This window comes from Diorhabda sublineata, chromosome 1, assembly GCF_026230105.1.
Source record: "Diorhabda sublineata isolate icDioSubl1.1 chromosome 1, icDioSubl1.1, whole genome shotgun sequence".
Taxonomy (NCBI): domain Eukaryota; kingdom Metazoa; phylum Arthropoda; class Insecta; order Coleoptera; family Chrysomelidae; genus Diorhabda; species Diorhabda sublineata.
Window position 1 is genome coordinate 15219349 of NC_079474.1, and position 26262 is coordinate 15245610.

A 26262-nucleotide genomic window follows, 5' to 3' on the forward strand; every position below is an offset into this window, starting at 1 on the left:
CCGGAAATTATGTTCCCATGTGGCTAATCGGACCAAAGATCTCATCAAATCTTTTCAATGGGAAACTCTAAATAATCTTCCCTACAACCCTGATCTGGCGCCCAGCGACTACCATTTGTTCCTGGTCGGTCAACGTCTTTAAGACGATAACGAAGTCAAAGCAGTTGTGATACAGTGTTTAATAAGTCAGGCGGCAGAATTTTATGAGGAGGGTATTCAAAAACTGGTGCCACGTTATGACAAGTGCCTCAATATTCACGGAAATTATGTAGAAAAGTAGATTGAGGTACAGGCTTTCATGTAAACATAAAATTATTACGATATCTTTGCACTTCTTTTTTTAATTCCAAAACGGTACTTACTTAAAAAATATGCCTCGTACATACCCCTCCGAATTTTTTTACTGTGGAGCGATGTGCCTGAAATTTTGGAATTAGGCTCATCTTGCCCTTAACTTTAAAAGTGAGAATGATCTGAGCTCAGACTATTAGTTTTAAGGGGTGTAAACAACCCCTTAATGGAAAAATTGACGTTGAGCTATTTTATCGACAGAAAACTTGTTTAATTTATGAAATCTTGGTAGAATTGTACTTTACATAATCTATCAGTTAATTTGGTGACAATTTGATCGATTTTTCACTTAAATAGTTGAAAGAAACTGATTAAATTAATACGACAATAAGCTTAAAAATCTACCAGATATAATCCGGGCAATACACATACTTACCTTCATTCAAATGTGTTAGATATACATATATGAACGTTGGTATGTATTCATACCTACTTTTCTAAAATATATGTGCCGTAACATGTATATATATATACATAAGACGATAGTTTTGGGTCTCTATTACAGTGTATTTTCACTTTGCTTCAAGGCCCGTTTACACGAGTTTAGTGAGCAAGTATTTAGTACAGGTACTAAACACTAAAATGTCTGTTCGCACGGCTTAAAATTAACTAAACACTCAACTAAATACTTGCTCACTAAACTCGTGTAAACGGGCCTTCAAATATTCACACTCCGAAATTTTCAGTTTACTAAGTAGAAAAAAATACGATTAGCTTTTGGACCATAACTCCTTCAATTTTGATGCTATCTCAACTTATAAAAAACCACAACTTTTTTTATTACAATTTATAGTGAAAATTCTTTTATTTTAAAACGGTGAAGGGTCAAAGGGCTCGAGAGAGATTGTAATTGCGCTGCCGCGCGCTCTTTAAACAATCATATCTCCGTTAATTTTTGTGTGACAGAAAAAAAGCCAAATTTCAAATTTTTATTCAGAAAAATACCTACATTTTTCATCATTATACTTTTATACGTATCTTTCATCATTTTTGAGATATTATGAAAAGAAGAAGGTTTTTTTAAAAATTCGAATTTTTTTTCTTAAATTTTTTTTGAAAAATAGGTGTCCTAAAGAAACGAAACTTCTAGAATCCATCAAACTCTTTATATTAAAGTTAATTCTAAACGGAATACGATTAATTTTGATTTTGGTGGAAATGACACTTATGAAACCCAATGATTTAGAAGAAAGACTTTTAACAAAGCTCATTTTAAAGCTTATTTCAGGTACTATAAACCCATATTTTATTAGAATGCATAAAATGTATCTGCTCTCTTTTAATATTGCACTTAGAACACTTTATAAAAATCCGATTTGTTCAGTTTTTTACCTGTTACAATTTTTTTGTCACAAAATTTTCGTTAAAATGCTTATTTTTGGAGATATCTGCAAAAAAACGGTTGAAACCTGAAAAATTCCGAATTTTCAATTACCAATAACTTTGTATTGGGTTTTTTGAAAAATTTTATAAAACATTTTTTCTCAAAATTAGGCCTTCTATCGATATCCGAGGTTATTTTTGGAAAAAAATACACCATCGAGACAGCTGATATACTCAAATTTAAAAACTTGAATTGACTATTAATATCTATTAAAACAATAGATTAAAAAAAAACAATTGAAATAAAACAAAAACATTTTTTTAACCAGTATACATAGTCGTGGGCTCTTTAACTATTACAGATATTCAAAATCGTTTAAACATTTCTATTCTAGCACTAACGGTTTGTTTGATCTTTTTTTTTTTTAATTTTTTATTATACAAAGTTATTCTGAATAATTTAGTCATTTTCTGAATAACTCATCAGTAAATATTCTAATTTACGTGATGGTTCGCAATGCGTAACGACTTTTGGGACGTTTCCAACCCTTTTAAGGTCAACTTCCTCTTTAGAATTCTCGCCTTTTTATTATTATTCATAATGACGTTTTCATATAACATTATAATTCATATTATGTGTCAATAATCTGCTAATAACACTCGGTGTGATAGGAAAGTTTCGATTTTTCAGAATAATAAATTGATTGTTCACCATTAGTGGCGTAAACCGGGTGGGCAAATAAAAACGACCGTCGGCCATATCTCAGAAACTAATTATATCTCAGCTTCGGGGGAGACAATTATATAAAAATGCCCCTAAAAACACGTATAAATGATTTTTATAATTTTAAATTAACCAGTAATGGTAGTATTTCATTTATTCTATCTGTTCAAATAATAAATAGGGGAGAGTGGGATTTTGTTATAAAAAAATGCTAACAAGTCCGGTTCTGCTTAGCCAATTTTTATAAACTTGATATTACGTGGAAGAAATTTTGTCTAGTGATACAAAATATATAGATTCTTAGCAATTTAATTAGGAACGTTAAAACTACAGAGCGTTGTTTCACATATTCTAGGTATTGTGATTTCTCTTGATAAATTTCAATGAAAGCGTAAAATATAAGTAGATCTTTTAGAAATAAACTAAATGAATATCTAAATAACGAAAACCGTATGTCAATATCTTTTTCCAGTCCCGAGATATCTCAAGAAATGTGTAAACGAAGAGAAATTTTCTTCGCGCGCTTATTAAACTGGTTCGCCCCAACGGAAATTAAAAATTTATACTGGATGGAAAGTTCTTTTATTGCAGAAATTTAAACTTATCCCTCATTAATATTATTAACAATGAAAACAAAAATCGTTAAATAAACAAATCCAAGAATAAACAATTTAGATTTAGAACCAAATAATTAGTGGCGCGTCTCTGCAGACGATAACTTGGTTATCGAAACGCCAACGTTCCAGAACTTTTAACTTAGTTCTTTCGATCAGATCGTCTAGTGGTGAGAGAACGAAATCTAAACGAATTAGGTCTGGAAACCAAGGTGGCAAATACCTACATGAAAAACGATTATGTTAATTGGAGTTCAAGAAAAGCAGGCTTTGTGGAATATGTCAAAATAAAATTAAAAGTTTGCAGTGGGTTAAAGATGATAGAGAGTTTTATGGAGTGATGAGTCAAAGTTTATGGTTTTAGGGTTTAAGAGAAAAGGTTTATGCAGATGCTAGATCTGTGTGTGATATTAAAGCACGACGGAGTTTCGTTGATGATTAGGAGATGTTTTGAAGCAAGGGCGATTGAAAGCTGGGAAGATTTTGGAGGAAAAACTCTATAAAAAACTGTCAAAGGAAATTTATTACGTTCTGGCCAGCAAAAACTTTATCTTTCAGCATGAAAACAATCCCATACATTCCTCGAAGCTGTGCAAATGGTATTTGAAAGAAATAATCTGCTAGAAGTAATAATTTGGCCATCACAAACATCCGATTGTGTTGTTGTGAATATATAACAATTACAAAACAGTGTGGGATATTACGCTCTATTCGATAATACAGCATCGAACACTTTAGTTTTAGTTTTTTAAATCGCTGATTACAATATTATGTAGGTAGAAATTTCATCAATTTTTATCGCGAAAAGTTCAAATATACATATACGAGGAGCATTATCGAAATGAAAACGTGGCGAGCTTCAACAACGCACCTTCGTACATCCCATGTTGTTTAAATGAAACAAGAGGTATAAAATTTTACGATCTACTCTTTTAAAATAAAACCTACTTCCATTCTACCTCAAACAACAATTTTAGAATCGTAATGACAATCCGTTTAGAGTTAATAGAAGATATAAAAGAGAAGTAGCGATAAGTCCTAGGATAAATTACTCAAAATGCGTTGGAAAAGCGCGATAGGAAGGAAAAAGCATTCACTAGATTCAATTAAAGTATTTTCTATCAATTAACTGTGTGTGTTTTTTTTTGATAATATGAAGTTTTTCTAAACCTCATTAATATAAAAGTTCCTTCGTAACAAACCCAGATAGCCAGATATTATTTTTGCACAATTAACAAAAGAGATTTCTTCATCACTTTAGCATACCATTATATTAATGTACTGTAAACTTTTTGCATCCAACAATAGTTCATGTTAGATTATTTTAGTCCAATTATTTTCGTAGTTATTTTGATCTAAGATTGGTTGTCTGGGATCTATTATATTTTAAACGTATTATCCTAAGTTATTTATATAGTTTTTGCCCACATTTCGCAATAACTAATAAGAGTTAATAATAAATCATGTAATTACCTATTATAAATCAAAGTTCTCTCCCACGTCTGCCTGTTTGTTCGCATTAATCTCAAAAATTACTGCACATATTTTCACGTTGTTTTCATCAATAGATAGAGTGATTCATTAAGAAGGTTTAGGTACAGACTAAACCGAGGTTTTGTCTAAATTGTTTGAAATATGACGATAATTGTCGAGACTGAATTTAAAGCTTTCATCGAAAATCCTTTTGAGATGTAATGAAACAATGCATTGAGGGATATTTCTCCATCGTAGATCCACATAATAACCACGATAATATATTTTTTTCCAGTATACTAGTTGTCAAACATATACAGACAAAGAAAGGACTATAAGTAAATGTAGTCTTCTAGGAGAAAATTTACCGCGTCTAATAATTTCTGAGAATAAATTCGATAAATATTGATATGAATCCTGAAATATAATGAAATACTGAAAGTTTAGAGACTGTTTGGATCAATTGAAACCGACAATGCATGATCGTTTTCCTTTTATGCGAAACCATTGGACATTATAGACTTTTCTAATATGAGTAACTAATAGGAAGTTCATGGAATTCTTCTAGATTACCAAATAAAAGTATTTCGTTTGTAGTCATCAACTATCTAGTATTTATTATCTTTCCTGGATGAATATAAACTTAATCTTAACATTTTCCTGATGACACAGCAATCTATCCAGACAGTTCATCAATACGTAACATAAATTATTGAAGTGAGCGACTAAGCTGGGCTTCTAGAAGAGTTTGTTTTGATATCATTGATTATTCCCATCGCAATTCGATTGCAATTAGTTGTTATACCTTTTCGTCAATATATACATACAAAATTAATAGCCCATTCTTCTAAAACAACAGCATTTCAGTGTCTTCTAAAACAACAGCATTTCAGTGACCTTTGTTCTATGCTCTAAGCTGTTGAAGTTTTTGGTCAAATCTGGATCGCTTATAAATCTTCTAATCTAAGATTTTGGGCCGACTTTTCGACAAAGGTACTTTCACAAGGCTGAAACTTTTTCTATAAGTTATTTAGTATATTTAAAGTAGAAAAATCAACTTCACAAATCTGGCTTTCGAGTATATTTTTAATTAGACAATGTTTAGTATAAAAAAAAATTGCCAGATGATTTGCTCTATTGCAAGTTATCTGTAAAATGGATCGAAAGTTGTTAAGACGGCTGGTACGATCTTCCAAATCTAATTATAATAAAATATCATGATACTGGTAATTTCTTCAATTACGAAAGCTTATTTGTTTAATTACAATACTTAAGGAATTTTTTTCCCGATAATTAATCATACGTGTCCCTGGAAAATCCATTTTACAGAGCAAATCATCTGGCAATTTTTTTATACTCAAAATTGTCTAAATAAAAATATACTCGAAAGCCAGATTTGTGAAGTTGATTTTTCTACTATAAATATATTAAATAACGTATAGAAAAAGTTTCAGCCTTGTGAAAGAGCCTTACTGACCAGCTCTCCCACTATTGAATCCAGCATTCTTAAGGTATGCTGGGTTTTGCAGAGGTTCAGAAGTTGTTACAGATTATATGAAAAAAGGCTTCAAGCTTTTGTGAAGCCGTGTTAGCTAATTAAGCCATATTTTATGTATAGATAGAACCAAATTCTGAGCTGCAGTATCAGGCTACTTTACAGAAACAGCAACCTGGGTATTTGCTACATTAACCTCAATCAGACTGCGTTTCGCGAAAATTCCACGGTCCTGTCTAAGAATGTCACACTCTCTGGTAATTACCCATTTCTTTTGAGCTAGATGATTGCGAATCTACTTTCGGTTAGTCATCACGTTTAATTCTTCTTTTTTTCCCAAATGCTTCACAGTTTTGATATCTAGTGGTGCTATAATCATAGTTCTGGTACTTTCCCAATCGGTTAGAAAGATTCTTCCATCCTTTGGAACCTTTCTTTTTTTAAGTAGCAATGTAACGCATTAACGCACTCCAATTTCTTTTCATAACCTCTTATCTTCTGTATGAGTTGTTCAGCTTGGTATCACATCGAGGATTTACATGTTGGAAATTGTTTAACCTACTTTCCAACGCGTTTTTTTATATTAATGAAAGAGGCGGGTTATTTTTTATCATATCGTGAGTTTAAAAAAGCTTAAATAACGTCTGCATTCGTAAAAAATACAATACATTTCTGTTGGGTAGCTAAATATAGGACAAATAAAAAATTTTCTACCTGGAAGACTGCTTGAACACATTCTATTTTAGTAAATTTGATTGTATTATCATCTGAGAAATAATATCTCAAGAAACCTCTTTTGTACCCACTATTTGACAATCTAATAAAATTTAATATATACGGGGCGGCATAAAATGAAAAGAAAACACTTTTTCAAACTTTTGGAATTTATTTCCACCACGGTCGTAATGAAATTATTAATTGTATTAAGTGGTGCATTTGAAGGAACGATTTAGGTCCTGGTTTCTTAACGACTGAATCTATTATCATGAAATCATTACCTTTAAGACAAAATCTTACCAGAACTGTGACAAAACGTTTCTGGATGATTTTTTTCAGGATATTTCTTGTAAGTATCACATCGTGTCAAATATCTAATTACCCGAAAGATTACGTTTTTAATGATTCTTTTAAATGGAGTAACAAAAAAAAACGATTCGTTATATTAAAGATTACATAGTTAAAAACACATTTCTCAGTCCTCAATTCGCTTTTATACGAAAAATTATTACTTTGACTGTATTGATCGATAACTGAACCCGATTTCGGTTGATACCAAGTTTAGGTATGGGTAATAAATATTTATATAGGAATCCAGGTCAGTATTAAGTTGGTGTGTGAATGAAATAAAGTTAATTTCTTGTTTACTATTCTCCAGCGAGAATAATTCTTTAATACTACCATAAATTATCCCTTCATGTTCGAAGAATAATGAGATGGTTTAGAATATTGTTACTAAAGAGGAACTACAGGAATTGCTCCTTCTTCCTGTTCAATCAAGTTTAATTGATATATAGTAACATAGCATAATCAAAATATTCTAGAAGGAAATTTATCACGACGTAATAAATGTCAGTTTTATTGCTTGGTGTAACCCTTTCGGATATTTCGCAGACGCATCAAATCTCCCCTTGCCTCTACCCAAGCGACTTTAATCTCAAACGCAGTTGGAGTAAACGATGTAAAACAAAACACTAGTGACGAGAAAATTAACAAGATTTCCTCAAGACCTTCTAGGATTAAAACATTTACTTCGAAGTTAGGACGATGCTCGATATTTTTTGTAGGATAATATGAAGATCAAGGATTTTTGTATGACTGTCCTCACGAATTTGATCAATGTAATAGTTCAGACAACAAATAGAATGTGGATATTCTCTATTCAATCTGACGCATTGGAAACTGAGAATTAAGGACGAGAGAATGATTGTTTTCCTTTATTGCATTAGTTTGGTTCCTCCAATAAAATTAATTTGCTCATCACCTATTATCAGAGTTTATAGAAAAGCTCACAAAAAACTTTGGACCAGATGAACTCAATCCCATTTAGAGCCAAAGCTGAATCTAAATAAACTCAAAAATTTGTAGATACAGCTTTTTTTATAAAAATTTTTTCTATATTCTATAATTTAGAAAGTAATAAAACTTAATTACTTATTCAAAACTTAATTTTCATAAATTTACCTGAGCTATTACATTTTTTCGTGCTTTTATTGTAACCATAAACTGTACAGAACAATATTATAAATAGATATTTCAAATTTTGTTTTATTTTAATTGTAAGAATCTCTCCTCAACAAATTTCATCTAAAATGCGATTTTACATTTTTTCATATAGTAGAAAGGTCCAAGTTGTGAAACTTGACAGTTGACAAATGACACTTCTGATGCACAGCACTTTCAACTTTGTCATAGTTAATCCATCTCATTCATCAGATCTGGCTCCTGGTAAATTTTTTTTGTATCTTTACTACTAAATTTAAAGACGTTATCATACGCGTAAATTGTATAAGAAAAGAGAGAGAAATGATTTGTTGTCAAAAAGCTTGTAGTCCATGTTGTGTTTCCTTGACAGTTGACATATGAAACTTTTGACGCACAGCACTCTTGCTTTAAACGCTGTTTTTATATCTTTACCACGAAGTTTAAAGACGTTATCACATGCGTAAATTGTATAAGAAAAGAGAGAGAAATGATTTATTGTCAAAAAGCTTGTAAACCAGGTTGTGTTTCCTTGACAGTTGACAAATGAAACTTTTGACGCACAGCACTCTTGCTTCAAATACTGTACCTCAAAACGTTAAATTACCGTCTTTGCTACATTGCCATGGCTAACATAAACTTATTGCACTTCGAGTTAACTCCATCTCATTCATCGGATCTAGCTCCTGGTAAAATTTTTTTGTGTCTTGACTACGAAGTATAAAGACGCGTTATCACACTAGTAAATTATATAAAAAGAGACAGAGAAATGATTTATTGTTAAAAAGCTGGTAGTCCAAATTGTTTTTTCTTGACAGTTGACATATGACACTTTTGACACACAGCACTCTTGCTTTAAATGATGTAGCATAAAACGTTAAATTGCCGTCTTTGCCATATTGCCAAGACTAACATTCACTAATTGCACTTCTATTAAATGGTAATTTTTTTTGTGACTTTACCACGAAGTTTAAAAACAAAGAAATGCTTTATTGTCAAAAAGTTTGTGAAAACTAAAAAACAAACAAAAATAACTAAATAAAGATTCAAATAAAATAAAATTTCCATATACAGAAAAAAACCACAATGAGTAACAAAATATAGATAATAATTAGTATATAAGTCATTAGCAAAAATTAAACCAGTATGTAGCATGCCCAGAGGTCGTTTATAGAGGAAAAGACACTTTCCAGTAAATACGCCCTCAAATTATTGCGAAATGCGAGAAAACATAATATCGGTTCGATTTCAATTGGCAAGTGATTGTGCATTTTTTTTGTATTGTAAAATATTGAGCCCTTAACTAATTCTGAACGTGCAGTAGATAGGTGAAGATCGTGCTTCGCGTTCCTGAGTGGATAGCCGTGCAACGACTTTTCTGAAATTGGATTAATAAGATGAATAAGGAAGTAAGAGTCAGAATTTTCAATCTTTGAAAGAACTCTCTGCAGAGAGACCTGCTATTAAGTCCTACAGCTCTCTTTTGTAGTTTAAAGATTAGCTCAAATTGAGTCGCACTACACGTACCTCAGAAGGGTATATTGGAGATGCGACTCAATAAGAGAGGTGGATGAGTTCAATTCTTTGTGAGTATATCAAGAAGGTAATTGATTTGACGCTCATCCTCCACGTTTTGATTGAAGTCATTCATGATATCACAAATGCATCTTGTAATGAGTCTACTGTTCCAGCAAATAATTATTTCTAATATATTCTAACCCACCATCCTCACTATATAAGACGTTATTCCTTCGCATTAGTCTGAAGCTATGAAAATTGATTTTGGCAGAGCTTCAATTCTCGTTCTCTTTCATCCCGATCGTCTACAAAATGAAGTTGAATTTTGTTGCAAACAAAAGACTTCTGAACGATGAAATTGATGACCTGGCATATTTTTAATGATTTATTTTCCCATAAATACAATATTCATGAGATAAATTTTAGAATATAAAGACATTTGTCTAGTCCCCGTAACGGTGACAAAACTTTACGGTATACGTCAAGAATATACTCTATAGCAGGGATTTAGAAAGTGGTCCGCATCGACTCCTTGTGTCTGGAATCTGTTTCGACAAGATAAAAAACTCTCGTGTCGTGATATACGCGATCTAATACGAACAAAATCATGGCAACTGTATTGTTGTTTCTGGGATATAACGTTGTACCCCAATTATGGTTTTTTTCAATACCTAAAAGGCTGAAGAAACACTTGGTTATCAATTTTTTTCTCAGTGTAGACATAAATTATTACTCCATGAAAACAAAATCATAAAATGACAAGACTCAGAACATCTATGATCAAACTAACATTATTTTATAACTAACTAATTTTATAATAATTTTAGATACCACACACTATAAGCAATTGATGAAAAATCACACTGTACAGATAATTCTAGGTATATACAGTATAATGTGTAATGTGTTTTGTCTACGCCCATGTTTGTAAACGTCAAAAATCGCTCTGTCAACATTCCTTGTAAATGACATTTGACAATAACATGCGCATGACGAGATCTCATAATATACACGTGCGTTTTGAGAAGAAAATTTAAACTTTTTGGTTTAATTAAATTAGAATCAAGTTTATATTAACGTAAAACTTTATTTGGTCTATTTACACAAATTTAGGCAATTGAAAAACATAAAAACTTCTAACATTAGCGAGATATATTTAGGATTCAAAGAATGATGCCCCTAAATGTAGGCAATACATTATACAATTTGTTATAATAAAGTTTTAATAATTGCGATGTTTTTTATTTAATGGAAAAAAATGGGCGTAGAAAAAGTATAGTACGTTACAAGAGTTGTTACAAGCCCATCACGCATTCATGAAATTTATTCCAAACTTCATCGAAACAACACATACGTCTTTGGCTTAAATTATTATTGACACCACGATTATCAGTTTCTTTCGAAATCGATTGGAAATTCTAAACTCTCTCGCAAGCTAGATTGCTATATTGCCTTGAGCTAAATTGTTGCTAACTGGCTGCTTGTGTGCTACGTCTACCTTTCGAGTAGATCTTGCAAATACTGCTCCAGGTGAGGCAACTTTTGGATTGAGTCGAATATCCTCAAGGTATGTTTAGGAGACGAAATCCAAAGACCGACGAATTTGGGTCTTGTAGAAGCTATTGCTGAGTATACAGCATTTGGTCTTAAAGATGGCTTTAAGTTTATGTGAACTGCTTTAGCTAATTCACCCACGTTATTACCAACTTCAACACCCAACAAGCGCATTTGTAGTAATGGTGATATTTTATGTCTAGAGAGGACCAAATCCTAACCTGTAGTGCCGGCTTTTTTGTAAAAACTGCAGTTGGTAATATTGTGCAAATAATTAGTGAATTCGTACAAATTTGGCATAAATTCGCACACTGGGAAGTTAGCACACACTTAATTTACCTTTAATTTTTGAAGACGATAACTTGGTTATCGAAACGCGCGTCAAACAGTGTAATTGTGAGTGTTGGTGTAAACAACTTTACACAGATACTGGATACTTCATGTTCCGTTCGTAATTATAATAAAAGCGTGTAATTAAAAACCTTACATAAAGAAATTTCTTACTACATTCCATAGTTTAAATCAGTATTTATGGAATATGAAATCTGATATAGAATAGTTCAATATCTCAGTTCAAGGCCCGTATTAGCATATTCCCATTAGCTCCTTGCAATATCTCGAATCATTGAAACCAATTAAGTCACTATTGGGCCATCCAATCAGTTACGTGACCTATTAAACCTAATAATTATGGAGCCAGGGTCGACAATGAACTAGACATTTAGCGACGAAGATTTCTTGAGAAAATTAACTTCGCAAATGGAAAGGGCACTGTAGTTTAAATACATTATAAATTTTCTATAAATTGCTTTGTTCAACACATAATGACATCTATTATATCTCCTCTCCCAAGACTTTTTAATGATATGTTATTCCAAAGTTTTTCAATTTCATCATTACCAATTGATCCAGCGAACTATGTTCTTCTTTAGGTACTTTAGAGCGTAGGAATTACTCTGGATCTAAAACTACTATGGCACGAACACGTAAATACCAATAATAAGATGACATGGTCATGAAAAATAGCCTAGGTAGATAGGTATCACAGGATCCACGGTACGATCTCAATTAGTCCATTTTAGAACTAATGACACAAATCTAAGTCATATAGGATGTAGCAACGAATCGCAGATTGTAGCAACAACCAGTACCAACTGGCGCCTGTAATCATTGAGCTTAGGAACACTCAACCTATGATATTGAATAAAGAAGCGACATGGTACACAAATTAATGAGAGCAAGCTTCTACAGAGGACATATCAAAATACATGCTACCCCCTTCCAAGTCAAATATTTCACCGTAATGAAATTTTCACGTGTGATACTTGATCCCACTTACTTTTATTAGACGATTACTGAGTCTAAAGGCACGGATTTTATTGATTATTTTGATAGTAGTTACAGAAAATGATGGTTCCGGATGTTTAGCTGTATACGTGTTCTTATGAACACTCACAAGCATTCCATTGTAGAAAGTATAATATTTTTGTAACTTTTCTTCTGTTTCTTGCATTTTCTCCAAGTAACCAATATTTATTTATCACTAGATAATTAATAATTTGTGTAAAATTGGATAACTAACATCATGTCGAGGTGAACCTCTACAAAATCACTCTTCAATCATTTTTCCTGCGTTCATACCAAAACTACAAAGATGATATAAGAAAATCTAGCTCAATATAGATATGTTCAAGTGTGATACTTGATCCCACTTACTTTTATTAGACGATTACTGAGTCTACAGGCAGGGATTTTATTGATTATTTTGATAGTAGTTACAGAAAATGATGGTTCAGGATGTTTAGCTGTATATGTGTTCTTAATAACACTCACAAGCATTCCATTGTAGAAAATATAATATTTTTGTAACTTTTCTTCTGTTTCTTGCATTTTCTCCAAGTAACCAATATTTATTTATCACTAGATAATTAATAATTTGTGTAAAATTGGATAACTAACATCATGTCGAGGTGAACTTCCACAAAATCACTCTTCAATCATTTTTCCTGCGTTCATACCAAAACTACAAAGATGATATAAGAAAATCTAGCTCAATATAGATATGTTCAAGTGTGATACTTGATCCCACTTACTTTTATTAGACGATTACTGAGTCTACAGGCAGGGATTTTATTGATTATTTTGATAGTAGTTACAGAAAATGATGGTTCAGGATGTTTAGCTGTATATGTGTTCTTAATAACACTCACAAGCATTCCATTGTAGAAAATATAATATTTTTGTAACTTTTCTTCTGTTTCTTGCATTTTCTCCAAGTAACCAATATTTATTTATAACTAGATAATTAATAATTTGTGTAGAATTGGATAACTAACATCATGTCGAGGTGAACTTCCACAAAATCACTCTTCAATCATTTTTCCTGCGTTCATACCAAAACTACAAAGATGATATAAGAAAATCTAGCTCAATATAGATATGTTCAAGTGTGATACTTGATCCCACTTACTTTTATTAGACGATTACTGAGTCTACAGGCAGGGATTTTATTGATTATTTTGATAGTAGTTACAGAAAATGATGGTTCAGGATGTTTAGCTGTATATGTGTTCTTAATAACACTCACAAGCATTCCATTGTAGAAAATATAATATTTTGTAACTTTTCTTCTGTTTCTTGCATTTTCTCCAAGTAACCAATATTTATTTATAACTAGATAATTAATAATTTGTGCAGAATTGGATAACTAACATCATGTCGAGGTGAACCTCTACAAAATCACTCTTCAATCATTTTTCCTGCGTTCATACCAAAACTACAAAGATGATATAAGAAAATCTAGCTCAATATAGATATGTTCAAGTGTGATACTTGATCCCACTTACTTTTATTAGACGATTACTGAGTCTACAGGCAGGGATTTTATTGATTATTTTGATAGTAGTTACAGAAAATGATGGTTCTGGATGTTTAGCTGTATACGTGTTCTTAATAACACTCACAAGCATTCCATTGTAGAAAGTATAATATTTTTGTAACTTTTCGTCTGTTTCTTCCATTTTCTTTACGTAACAAATATTTATTTATCACTAGATAATTAATAATTTGTGTAGAATTGGATAACTAACATCATGTCGAGGTGAACCTCTACAAAATCACTCTTCAATCATTTATCCTGCATTCACACTAGAACTATAAAGATGATTTAGCTCAATATAGATATGTGAAAGGTCCTTGACACTGCCACACGATCAGCAGATTCCAAAGAACAATATGTAGTGAGCGGATTCCAAAATACGGATCAAATAAATATAAGTTCATTGCAATAAATCGAATTCATCCGTTATTTTGTTTATATTCATTGTTAAAGTATTGATTTGTCTGTAAAGTTATTTTCTGTAGAAATTATAAGTTTGTGTGTGTACTCTAAATACTTTTTTGACTCGCTCGACTCCGAATAGAGTGAATGATTGTGGATGGAGTAGCACAAATAAATAAATCCTCTTTAATCATGGTTTTACTCGTCCAAATACTTCATGTAGGGATTTGAATTTCCACTATTCCAATTCTATATTTCTGCGTTTTCCCGGACCTAATATCATTTGTAAAAGGCTTTCGAAATTCCGATGCAATGGTCTATAGCTATCCGTCAGTGTCGATCCACCTTATTGTAGCGGGTTTTTCAAAAGATCTTTTAACTTCCGTCAAAGTTTTGGTCCTAATTTGTTTTTAAGTAAGGAGAGTTTTTCATGTTTCGAAAGTCATTTTCGTTTTAGAAAAGTCCTCGTTGAAGTTGAAATGAAACGAATTTGTCTTTGACATCTAGAAAATTCTGCTAGTGTATTGAAAACGTTTTTCATTCTTTTGACTTGTATACGGGTGTATAGAGGAAGTCGGACATCGTTTCATGATAAAATCGGTCATTCAATATGAAATTAGACCGAATATATGATATGTACAACTCAACTTTCTCAAAAATTTGCGTTTTGGGTACTATTCTTTCTTTATTATACTTAAGATTCTACAGAAATCTACTACACACAAAACTAGAACAATAATTGAAACTTTTAACGCCATGGGACTAACTTCCAAATGAATAGTCAAAGAAGTTGAAAATAAGAAAACGAATTATGATTTTTAAGACTGCTAAATCCTACAAAAAATTTTTGTTATAACCTATCTTGATGGTAACAATCTCTACAATTTATTAATAGTAAAATTCGGATAAAAAATTATCTCGTAATTTCAGAATAAAACAAGAATTTATTAATGAAATTAATCACAATTATTAACTAATAGAAATGTGTGAAAAATGAAAATACAATTATATACAAATCTATCATAGAGTTTTTAATCAAACTACTAACAGCCGGCTTCATAAACCCACCCTTATTGGTACTTTAACTTAAAGTTCCTTTAGATCAAAGCACCCTTTAAGTTAGTTTTCAAAGTGAATATTTAGCTGTCAAAAAGATTTAGATATCACATATTTTGACAATCGTTCAAAAAAAGCAAAGAAATGGTGGAAAAATCCAATCGCAATGCTTCAAAAGACCTCAGTATGGATCTTTCAAGACCAGCGAAATCCAACAAGAGTTGTTCGAGCACCTAGAAGCAAATGGTCGACTGTTTTTTTAGAATAAACCAGTATTTGTTTGTGTGTGATGAATCGTTCGACAACGCGAGCTCCCACACATCAGTTCAAACAAAAACCCATAGAGGAAAGTTCCAATAGCCCAAGCTTCGCCCAACTATGTAGAACTCTGGGCCAAGCTTGTAAGCCAGTCTTGGTAAAACTCTGGAGTGATAACGATGGGCCAGGCCTGGTCCAAGCTTGGATAATCATTGGAATGGCCGAAGCTGAGTTAAGTAGCTTGGCCTACGCATGGGTCAATAAAGATACGTCGAAGCTAGGCTTCCCAGGACTGGCCTCTTTATTAACTCTGGGGTTTCCTGTATGGGAAGGTTTTTAAATAGTCAAAACACCGAAATGACGGGTCACCTGCCGTTTAACACCCAATTATTTGCGAGGTCAACGAACCGATTGATTCGAATCACAAATTTTGGAGGGGCCTGCATCGAAATGCAAAATTCTATTGATCTGAATGGATTCAATTATGAATATTTGTTCTTTATTTCTTTGTACATCTCAAAACTTAAGTAGCAACCCTGGTATAATAGGTTAAATACCCTAGAATTACATAATACAATAAGTTAACAATTTATTTAGTTATTCGAAATCGTTTCAAAAAAAGTCGTTGTATGTTTTAAAATTGTTTTGTCTGATTGTTTGAAACTCATCAGTTTTTTATTATTATAACCAAAATTTCCAATTTAAAATTCCATTCGCTCTAATCTTAAGCTTGAGCAAAATGCGACACCGTTTTTTAAAATCTATTAGACAATTACTTTTTACAAGTTCTGATATAAAAAATTATGGTGCCACATTAATAACTGCTAGGCATTCAGTTTTTGCGTTTATATCCCAATTTTTTATAAAGTTTTTATTCGTTTCCAAATTTATAAGCTTTAAATGCGAGTAAATTAACTTCGTGCTTCGCATCATGGTGCAGGTGAACAGGTCAACAAAAGAGTAAACTACGCAAATTTTTATCGTTAATTTCGATTTTTTCATAAGTTTTGAAAATACGACCTCCGAAAGTAGTTACATTCTCAAAGTGATCTACAAAAAAATAATTTGGGAGTCTCTGGTTTACACATTGAGATTAGATCATTTATTTTATTGCCATAGCACCAAACATCGAGAACATATCGAGGGCTTTTGACATGGTTTGGCATGTCAACCTTCTAAATAAATTAATATCGTACTATTTGTCTTTCTCGCTTATCGACTGGTTTGATAGCTTTCCCAAAGATCGATCCATCCAGGTCGCAATCGATGGATTAGGATAGGTTTAGGGTGAATTCTGGTATTTTCCTGTGATGCCTGATTTCTTCTAGCTTCACAAAAACTTCTAGTTTTCTATAAGGCCCAGATTCGTCGAAAACGAGGAAGCTCGATTCTATATGAAACAAATCGACTCGTAGGCGATGCAGAAATGACCAGAAACATGGAAGGCTTAGAACATAGAAGAAAGGTCTGGACTGGACTGGACTCAGAAGTTCAAGATCAATATATACAGACAATAATGTTCCACCTTGACAGTGTGCCTTCCCACATAACAATTTTAGTAAGCTAGTTCTTGCCTGGACGCCTTTTTCTCGTCCCTAAATTCGATACTAATCATGTTAGAACATTAGAAAACATTTAAACGTTTATAATCTATTAGTTGAAATGTATCGCAATATCCGAATTCCAGCATTGAAAGAACGTTTCGTTTAGGAGAAAACACTTAATTGCAAATGTAGGCACTCAAATCAAACTAATTGAAAAAATCAGTTCCATGACTTAATTTCCACCGTTGATATATATTTAAAAGTGTTATTGTTTATTGTAAAAAGTGGACTGGATCTCTGACCACAGTAACTAAAATTTTTATCTGCGTACTGCTGAAAGTAACATCGATCGATCTCTTTCCTTTTCTGAGAGATACGCGTGAATTAGGTCATCATCTGGTCCCTTTATTCTCGACCGCTTATGATCATTTATGGTATCCATAATCAATTCTTTCATATCCATGTTCAATTTGTGAATTAGGCTATAGTCAACTTTGTCGGGAACAAAAAAACGCAGCCATGGAAAATAATTTGATAGTCTACCTTAAACAAAAGCGCCCCTATTTTAATTTGAATGAATTTGTGTGGAAAAAACTGTATTTTTTACAGAATCGAATTTTGAAGTCTACTAATTTAATGTTATTTACAAGAACTAACACAATTTAAAACGACATTTATTATTATAATACATATTTCCTATATTTTAGCCCAAGACGATGAATACAAACTATTAGAAAGCTCGGAATATATTAAAGTTAGTGCACTTTGTTGTTTAATTTTGCCACAATCCATCAATCAATTAATTTTTGAGATGTAAAAACTAAAGAAAAATCAATTTTTTATGTTAAAACAGATTTCTATTTTGATTTTATGTTTATTTTCATGTTTTAGGTGATTTATTGATTAATATAAATACGCAAATCATATTTCGATAAAGCGTGAAAGTAGTCAAAACTTGAACATATATAAAAAGTGTAATAAATAAGAAATTGAAGCATAAAACCTCGCCAAGGAACCAGAGAGAGCGCCTCGTTCAGGCGTTTGTAATTTCTGGGGATCCATTTCTTTAAGATCGTAGTAACCCTCTAACGATTTGCCTTCCGCTCGGATTCACGGCCCACTTTTTACTAAAAAAGTAACCCTTCTTCACACAAAACTCGTATACTATACCTTGCAAGTTGCAACTTAAGTAAACTGTTAAGAATACAACAACTTGGACCTCTCTAGTAAATGGAAAAACCTTCAATCGAATAATTTTTTGACGCTGAAGATAATGATGAAATTTTTACCAGATTAGAATTGGGTATAATTAAGTGAATGTCCAAACATTTTCTTCTTATAGGGTAACTTGAAAATAGATTCGAAGAACTCCAGAAAGTCAAATCATACCGAAGATGCGATTCGAATAACGAGAAATCAGTTGTTAAAGCAATACGAGAATCAAGCTGCTAAGACAAAGATTTAATCGCAAAACAATCAGAGGATTATTTTTTGCCAAGTTTTCTACATATACAGATCATTAAAGGACACTGTCAATATGTAGACCAAGAAACTTGATCAAAGTTTTCTCACTGTTTAAACAGATACAGATCCAAGTTACACTGTACCCAAAATTGAGCCCTGAGGTACAGCATTGCTAACTGGTAATTTACTTGAAACTATTTGAGTAAATAACTATTTACCTTCTGTTACAAGCAAGGTTAAACTAGTATTTTATTTACATATCGTTTTGTAATTATAAATTTAGCGCGTTTCGAAATAATGTATATATTTCCTCATTGTTTTTTCCTTTGGAACAACAAACATAATCGAGGCGCAAATTAACGTGTTTTACGATCCAAAATATATTTGATAATAGAATATCGTAAAACAATTTTATTAATCTATAAAATTCAAATTAGAAACAGTTGGCATATTTTATTGTCAACCTAGTGTCTTAAATCGGTTTTCGTATTATGCAAATTTATCGTTATAACTGAATTACAAATACACGTTGTACCTGCAGCTAAATCCTTCGTCGCATCCAAAAAAACCTTAATCAAATATGACTAAAGTGGGATCGTGTTTAGAAAACACAACTTTTTCAATATAAAATGCTCAAGATACAAACAGTCGAGGGAAAAATATTGACGCTGATAAGACAACTGCCACGTGAGAAAAATAAATATGTAAGAAAAGTCCTCTCGATATTTTAAACGATTCCTGAAGGTGGATATCTGACCAAAAAAAAAACAAAGAGATTGCTTGCGAGGATAAAACATGCTTTGAATAACGAACTAAGTTCGCAAATTTTATTTCTAGTTTGATAAGAAGTTTAAACGTATGTCTAAATAGTTTTGGCACAGAATATTCAACTTTATAAAAGTTTCTTTAATAAAAATATCATATTTGACATAATTAACGACTTAGTAACTAACAAAGTTAATAACTTATTGCCCATTTTTGGTTTGCTACCGTTCATCATACACTTTGCGAGATAAAAGTGCCCAAAAATCCTCGGGGGCTGAAGTTAGGAGGTCTATCTATCAAATAACGAAACTGGTTACGAAAAAGGGTTTTATTATAAAAATTATTCTACATCGAACGCTCCCCTTCAATATACTCCTCTCCTCTCGCCACGCACCTTTCCATACGTTTTTTCCATTAATCGAAGCAGTGATAAAAGTCTTTGGTGAGGGTCTTCAGAAGCTCTGGTTCACCGCTTCCAGCGACTCAAATCGGGTCCCTTTCAAAGCAGATCTTTTTCTAATCTTTCAAAGAAATCTGAGCAGACCCTTTGACCAAGAGCTTTTGGTTAGGAGTCAGATTTTTTGGCATCAACTTCGCACAAACTTTTGTTGTGTAAAATTTTTTTAACCGTTTCTTTATCGGCCTTTACAGCCTCGGTAATCATCCGAATGCTCAATCGACGATCTGCACGCATAATTCGGTTGATTTTGGTCACTGTTTCCGAAGCTGAAACAGTAACAGGGCGACCTGGGCGTTGGTCATCTTCAGTGCTCTTTCGGCTCGCACCAAAGCGCTTACACCACTCAAAAACACGCGCATAAAATAGAGAATTGTCCCAATAAGCCTCTTGCAACGATTTATAGAACTCAGCTGGAGTTTTTTTCAATTTAACGAGAAATTTGAGATTGATACGTTGAAAATTCGAAAAGATGGTGGAAGACTTTTGTCGTTTTTTACTGCACCCGTCTAAGGCTCCCTCTAGGCGTGCAGTCTCGTTATTTAATAGCCAGACCTCGTATCTTAATTTAGTACAAAAGGGATGTTATTTTGATGTAGCCAATTTTGAGTTGATTTTTCAGAATGGCTCTCTCCCTCTTGTCGAAATCATGCACCAGATCAGAACTTTATCAGCGATTTTGCGTTTTCTTTATATTTTGTATTGTTATATATATACACGAGGATGGTCTCAGAAGTACCTGATCTGTGACGGTAATTGTTTGTACGAATAGTTCGATAGAGAAACAGTGAGACTCGATGGACAATTTTTAGGTGAGATAAGGGAAATTTTTTATGGGAGGGTTTGTTGGAGTTGATCCTGATAGAGGAGTTGCTCCTCTGGAGGTCTGGGGTTGTGGTGATTGCATTGTATTTTCCTGGCTGAAAAACGGACGACCAATGTCCAAAAGAAGATAGAAAGAAAGCTTCAGTGTAAATAAAAACGGTTTTTCTCAGTTTACGGATACATGTTTTTCCATCTAATTTTGGCAGGTGAATCGGTTCACTAAGTTGCAGAAAAACCTGCAGCACCGATGATAAATAATTCGATTGCTAAACCTTCCGCCAGACCGATCCATAAGTGAGAAATGATTGGACATGTTGGACGTGTACAGACGACAGTTTAACATTTCCAATGTGCCCGTTTTATTTAAAATGTCTTCATTCAATATTTTCGATTTATTGGATTTTTTTTAACGCGCCAGCAATTTCAATCTTTTACAATCTTTTGGAATCATCCTTATTATGCAGAATCAAGACTTAGTTTCTCGTCACTTTGTGTAGTCAAAATTGGTATGGAAAAGGTATTAAAATAAACAAATAAATGAAGAATTTATTGATTCACAAACACGCTCGAACACTGTAAAAGTTACATGTATAACATATTTAATATTAAAAAACAATTTCATTCAGTTTTTGTTTTACAATACTGAGGTTGAAATTCAAAAAAGAAACTTCTAAATACACCTAATTATCACAGACTTCTTAACAATTAGTAACATGATACATTGAAATTCATTATAAATAATCTAAAAAAATATATAGATACCAATTCAAATAAATCTACGAGTGTTTTTTAAACGAATCTACCCATTAAATATCTTAACAAAACACGAGGGCGTTTTTTTTTCAATCTCCCATAGGCTATAAATAAAAGACAAGTTCATATTAAACAATAATTTTATTAACAAAAGATTGATACACATAATCACCGAAGAGATTGAGACATTTGTCATATCTGTGGACAAGCTTTTCAAAACCCTCTTCAAAGAAAGTTGCCGTCACCAGGTCATCTGCGTCCTTGACCCCATTCATCATGTACATCATTGCGGCTATTTTTTAACTTTCGACACCATTTACGCACAACACCATCACTCATGAAGTTTTCCTCATACACACAACTCATTCTCCGATGGATTTCTGCAGAAATACGGCCTTCAGCCTGTAGAAAACGAATCACACTTCGCAATTCACTTTTGGCGGGAGCTTCAATAATGGCGGACATGTTTACGTGATTGTAGCACAACGCCGACTGGCGCCTGAATGTCAATAATGGCGGAGTGTGCGTGCAAGAGTTTCGCAGTTGATCGGAGGTTGAAAAAAAAACGGCCCTTGTAAATATATTTTTACCAACAACAAAGTGTTAATAATATTTATAAGAAGACGAGTTTTTCGAACAATTAAAAAAGTATTTTCAACTTTCCCTTAGTCGCGCCGCTGTCTGTTAGACGGGACCATTCCTTTTAATTTTGTAAACACTAAGATGCGAATCATATTTGGCTAAAATGGCTTTCAGCAGTTGCTGCGTGATTTTGAGTCTGGTCGCCTGGTCTATGAGAGCGACTAATGTTAAAAACAAAAATTGGCGCGACTACCGAAAGCTTAAGCATCAATTTATAATCAAAAAAATGATGATACATAATTAAATTTATAATAAAAAATAAAAACAGATAGATATGTTTACATAAAATATCTTGGGTATTTGTATATAAATTAATTGAATTGAAATTTAAATGCAGTAACTCACACGAATAAATCCTTTAGCTGTTTCGAAAGTGAAACCTTGGTAATAAACAAAAAAAAGGATGAATAGAATAAGATATAGAAAAACTAAAACGGGAACCAATAGAAAACGAAATAGTTAAAACATGTTTAAACTGGTTCGTTAGACCTATAGATAAAGACAATAAAAGAATGGTAGTAAATCAAGGAAGAGAACATGAAGGACGATTTAATAAAGAAAGGACAACAAATAGATTGAGTGACCATTTTTGATTTTCGTTTAAAAACAGATAAAATCTTGACCTTTCGACCTACTTTGGTATGATATTTTGATAAAGACTAAATCAATATTTTATGTTTATAAACGAAAATTCAATTAAATGAAACCTAAAATCAAAATAAATAATCACGAAATATTGAATAGAATGGTTTTTATTTTACGTTTACATCTCGATTCTGGCCACAATTATTGTATAAAACGTAAATTCGTGTATATGTAATTTGAAATCAAATTTTGATATAATTTAGTGAGATAAAAAATTGTTACATTTAATCTCATGTTTGATTGAATGAATAAAAAACATCAGAAGATAGTAGGAGAGTGGAAGATTTGATAATAGATGGTAAAACTTTCGAAGGTGTCAATCAATTTAAGTATTTCGAAGAAAATATAAACCGAGCGGAACCAAACCATGTAAAAAAATAATATAAAGTGGTAAAAGAGCTTTTTTGCAAAGCTGAAGATTCTAAAAAACAAAGTAATAAAAAGAAGAACAGAGTTAAAAATCTACAGGACCAAGAAATGTAGAGGAATTAGAAAGAACTCAGTAGAAAGGAATTTTTAATAATAGAGAAATCTATGAAATATTAACCAGTGAAAAGAAAAAGAGGCAGATCCCGTATCAGACCAAACCGTGAGTGTTGAGGATGGGAAATGTTGGTAAAGAATGGAAAAAGTTTGGAGGCATATTGTAGAGGAGATCAAGGTTCACTTCAAGCTGTAGTGCCAATTGGTAAGGTAAGTAACGGCATGATTCATTGAACTAAATCCATTAAAAAAGAAAAACATGAGAAAATATTCTTTTTATTTCAAACACAGAAAACCATGATCTGTAGATAGGTGAATTAGTCCAGTGAATTTAGTCTTTGAAGTTACATAAATTCCCACCAAGCTGAAAATCAGTGAAATTGTTTAAAATATGATTAAAAATAAAATATCATTCCTATCTATGCAAAAAAATTTTATACAATTTCAAAGGTCTAAAAAATTAGTTTTTCGTGATTTTCAACATAACAGTTAGATTTATCATAAAAATACCTTGGACGAAAATTGTAGATCATAAAATCATCTACAAAAAACGTATCAATAGTTTTTTTCCTACAAGCCACCGTTTCTGAGATATAATGATTCAAAAATTTACACCTTTTACAAGTTTTTTAATCATCATATATCAGAAACGGTGGCTCGTAGGAAAAAAGTATTGATACGTTTTTTGTAGATTTTATGATCTACAATTTTCGTCTAAGGTATTTTTATGATAAAACTTACCTTTTCCCTGAAAATCGCGAAAAACTAATTATTTTTAACTTGATCATGAATAAAATTTTTTCTATACACGGGAATCACGGGGAACTTTCAAATTATATGTTGATTATATTTTAAACAATTTTACTATTTTTCCGCTTAGTAGTAATTTATATAGCTTCACTCCTATTTTTTGGTATAATTTGACCGGACTATTACCGCGTTAACCAATTTGAATTTCCGCCATTTTGTAAACTCCAATTGTTTGTTTTGATGGTAGGTGAATTTTGATATTTAAATGAATTCTAGTAAGATTTTACTAAGTCTTAAAATTCTTTATTTTTTTTATTTAACAAAAAATCCTCACTAAAGTATCTCCCACTGTTGCTCTTACTTTACAAGCAAAAAATTATATTTAAAAGTTATATTATGAGAATTTTTAGCCCTGATAAATATTTATGTGAATCTGTCTCTATACATTGTTAAATTAGACATTGGGGTGTTATCTACAGTGAAATATTGAAATAAATTAGTAATTGTATTTATAAAAATAGTAATTTCATTTATAAATACCCAAGAAGTGCAAAGGGAAAAATTAAATAACAAAAATTAGAAATTAGAATCAACACTACAAGTAAATTCAGAAAATTCAATACTTAACCATCCTATACAGACACAATAATGTTGAAAAAGTTGTATGAGAAGTTCCTGTTCATCTAAAAACTCAATTTTTTCAATCCTATGTCTTTCGCTTTCAGTAAACGCATAATAAACTTGAACCATATCCCATGCTTGAGACCCCATCCAACCGTTATTGAGAAATCGTGCTTTCTGCATATCCAAATTTTTACAATGTGAAATTCCTGCTAAATTACACCCTCTTGCTCTCAAATTTCCTAACATAACTTCACCAAAAGTATCATTCATGTTACACATTTCGTAATTAACAAAAAGTCCCGAACTGAATTTGGATGAAATCCATTTTAAAAGTCTATTTACACAATCATTTTCGATATACACTAAAACACACTCTGCTAAAAAAAGAGTTGGTCGCTCGAAATTAACTTCGGCTTGTTGAATTTTCGTTTCCAGTTGGGGAATATTCCTCATGTCGACCCCTATACAATGATAGTTTCCGGCATGTAAGTCTGTTTGACTAAATTTGATTTCGCCGTCTTGATTATGAATTCTATCCAGCAACGGTTTATTGCGTTTTATCAAATAACACTTTTTTGATGTAATTTGCGGAAAATCGATTTCGACGTAATTCGCTATCTGTATACCTTCATCTTTTAATTTCCAATATAGCGTATCGAAACCCGATCCGAAATTTATGATTTGCGCTGAACTACCCGCTTTATTAATGAATTTCTGTATGAAATTTTCGATTCCTTTAACTCTGGCGTAATATCCCCTGTTGATTTCGGGTGCTCGTTTTTCTACTTGTCTCACAAAATAAGAAATATAATCATCGTTCCAGTATCCTAAAAGAACCGCGCCTCGTTTACATTCACTCGCATCGTCGTTAGTTGCCATAACAGGTTCATCGCCCATTTTCTATCTAGAATAAAAAACTGAGGTTAGGTCCATTGTAATAGAATTGCACAAGATAAAATCAATATTGTAATGTCACTCGCTTTATACTTACATGTAATGTAACGGCAGTTGTATGGAATTAATTTATGACGACAACTTTTTGTGCACTTGTAATTTTATAATAAACGATATATTAGATAAGACAAAATTTAATGTCGATAATCTGCTAACTTCGTTCCGTTCAGTAGACAGCATAATATTTTGGTAGGTCGCCTCGATCGTATGCAACACACTGAGCAGTCGCGAACTATATTTCTGTCGATGCGATCTGCAGAATATACAAGGGTTGCTATTTATGTTTTGACATAAATGTTAACAAAACAAAGTTAGTAAACACCTCTTTCCTACATTCATGCAATAAACACAACTTTATTGAACTATATTTACCGGAAAAAGTGAATCTTTATTGCACTAGTGCAATAAATATTTACTGCATTCATCTGTCATTTTAGTACAGAGATTTGTGATCCAGACAAACATAAACATAAGCGAAATATTTATTTTATTTTATTATCGATCATATTTC

At 32.1% G+C, this 26262-nt stretch overlaps 2 protein-coding genes across 4 annotated transcripts in view; one reads left to right on the top strand and one right to left on the bottom strand.

The window, feature by feature from the left end:
* Positions 1–26262, top strand: part of LOC130447141 (calexcitin-1) — a 47945-nt gene that overhangs the window by 10237 nt on the left and 11446 nt on the right. The gene's annotated exons all lie outside the window — the stretch shown is intronic.
* Positions 22201–25972, bottom strand: LOC130447130 (leucine carboxyl methyltransferase 1). 2 transcript variants are annotated; one of them, XR_008910211.1, is made up of 3 exons: positions 25789–25946; positions 24165–25701; positions 22201–23933 (listed from the first exon to the last, which is right to left on the bottom strand). XR_008910211.1 is itself a non-coding variant. In XM_056783791.1 (2 exons), exon 2 carries the CDS (start codon positions 25692–25694, stop codon positions 24750–24752), a length of 945 nt encoding a protein of 314 aa, XP_056639769.1. In that variant the 5' UTR covers positions 25695–25701; positions 25789–25972; the 3' UTR covers positions 22201–24749. The 2 variants fall into 2 exon arrangements, 1 of the variants encoding a protein (XP_056639769.1); XM_056783791.1 differs by having other exon boundaries at positions 22201–25701; positions 25789–25972.

Excerpts from the sequence above, each read along its gene's own strand:
- LOC130447130 (XM_056783791.1), bottom strand. The coding sequence starts at position 25,694 with ATGGGCGATGAACCTGTTATGGCAACTAACGACGATGCGAGTGAATGT.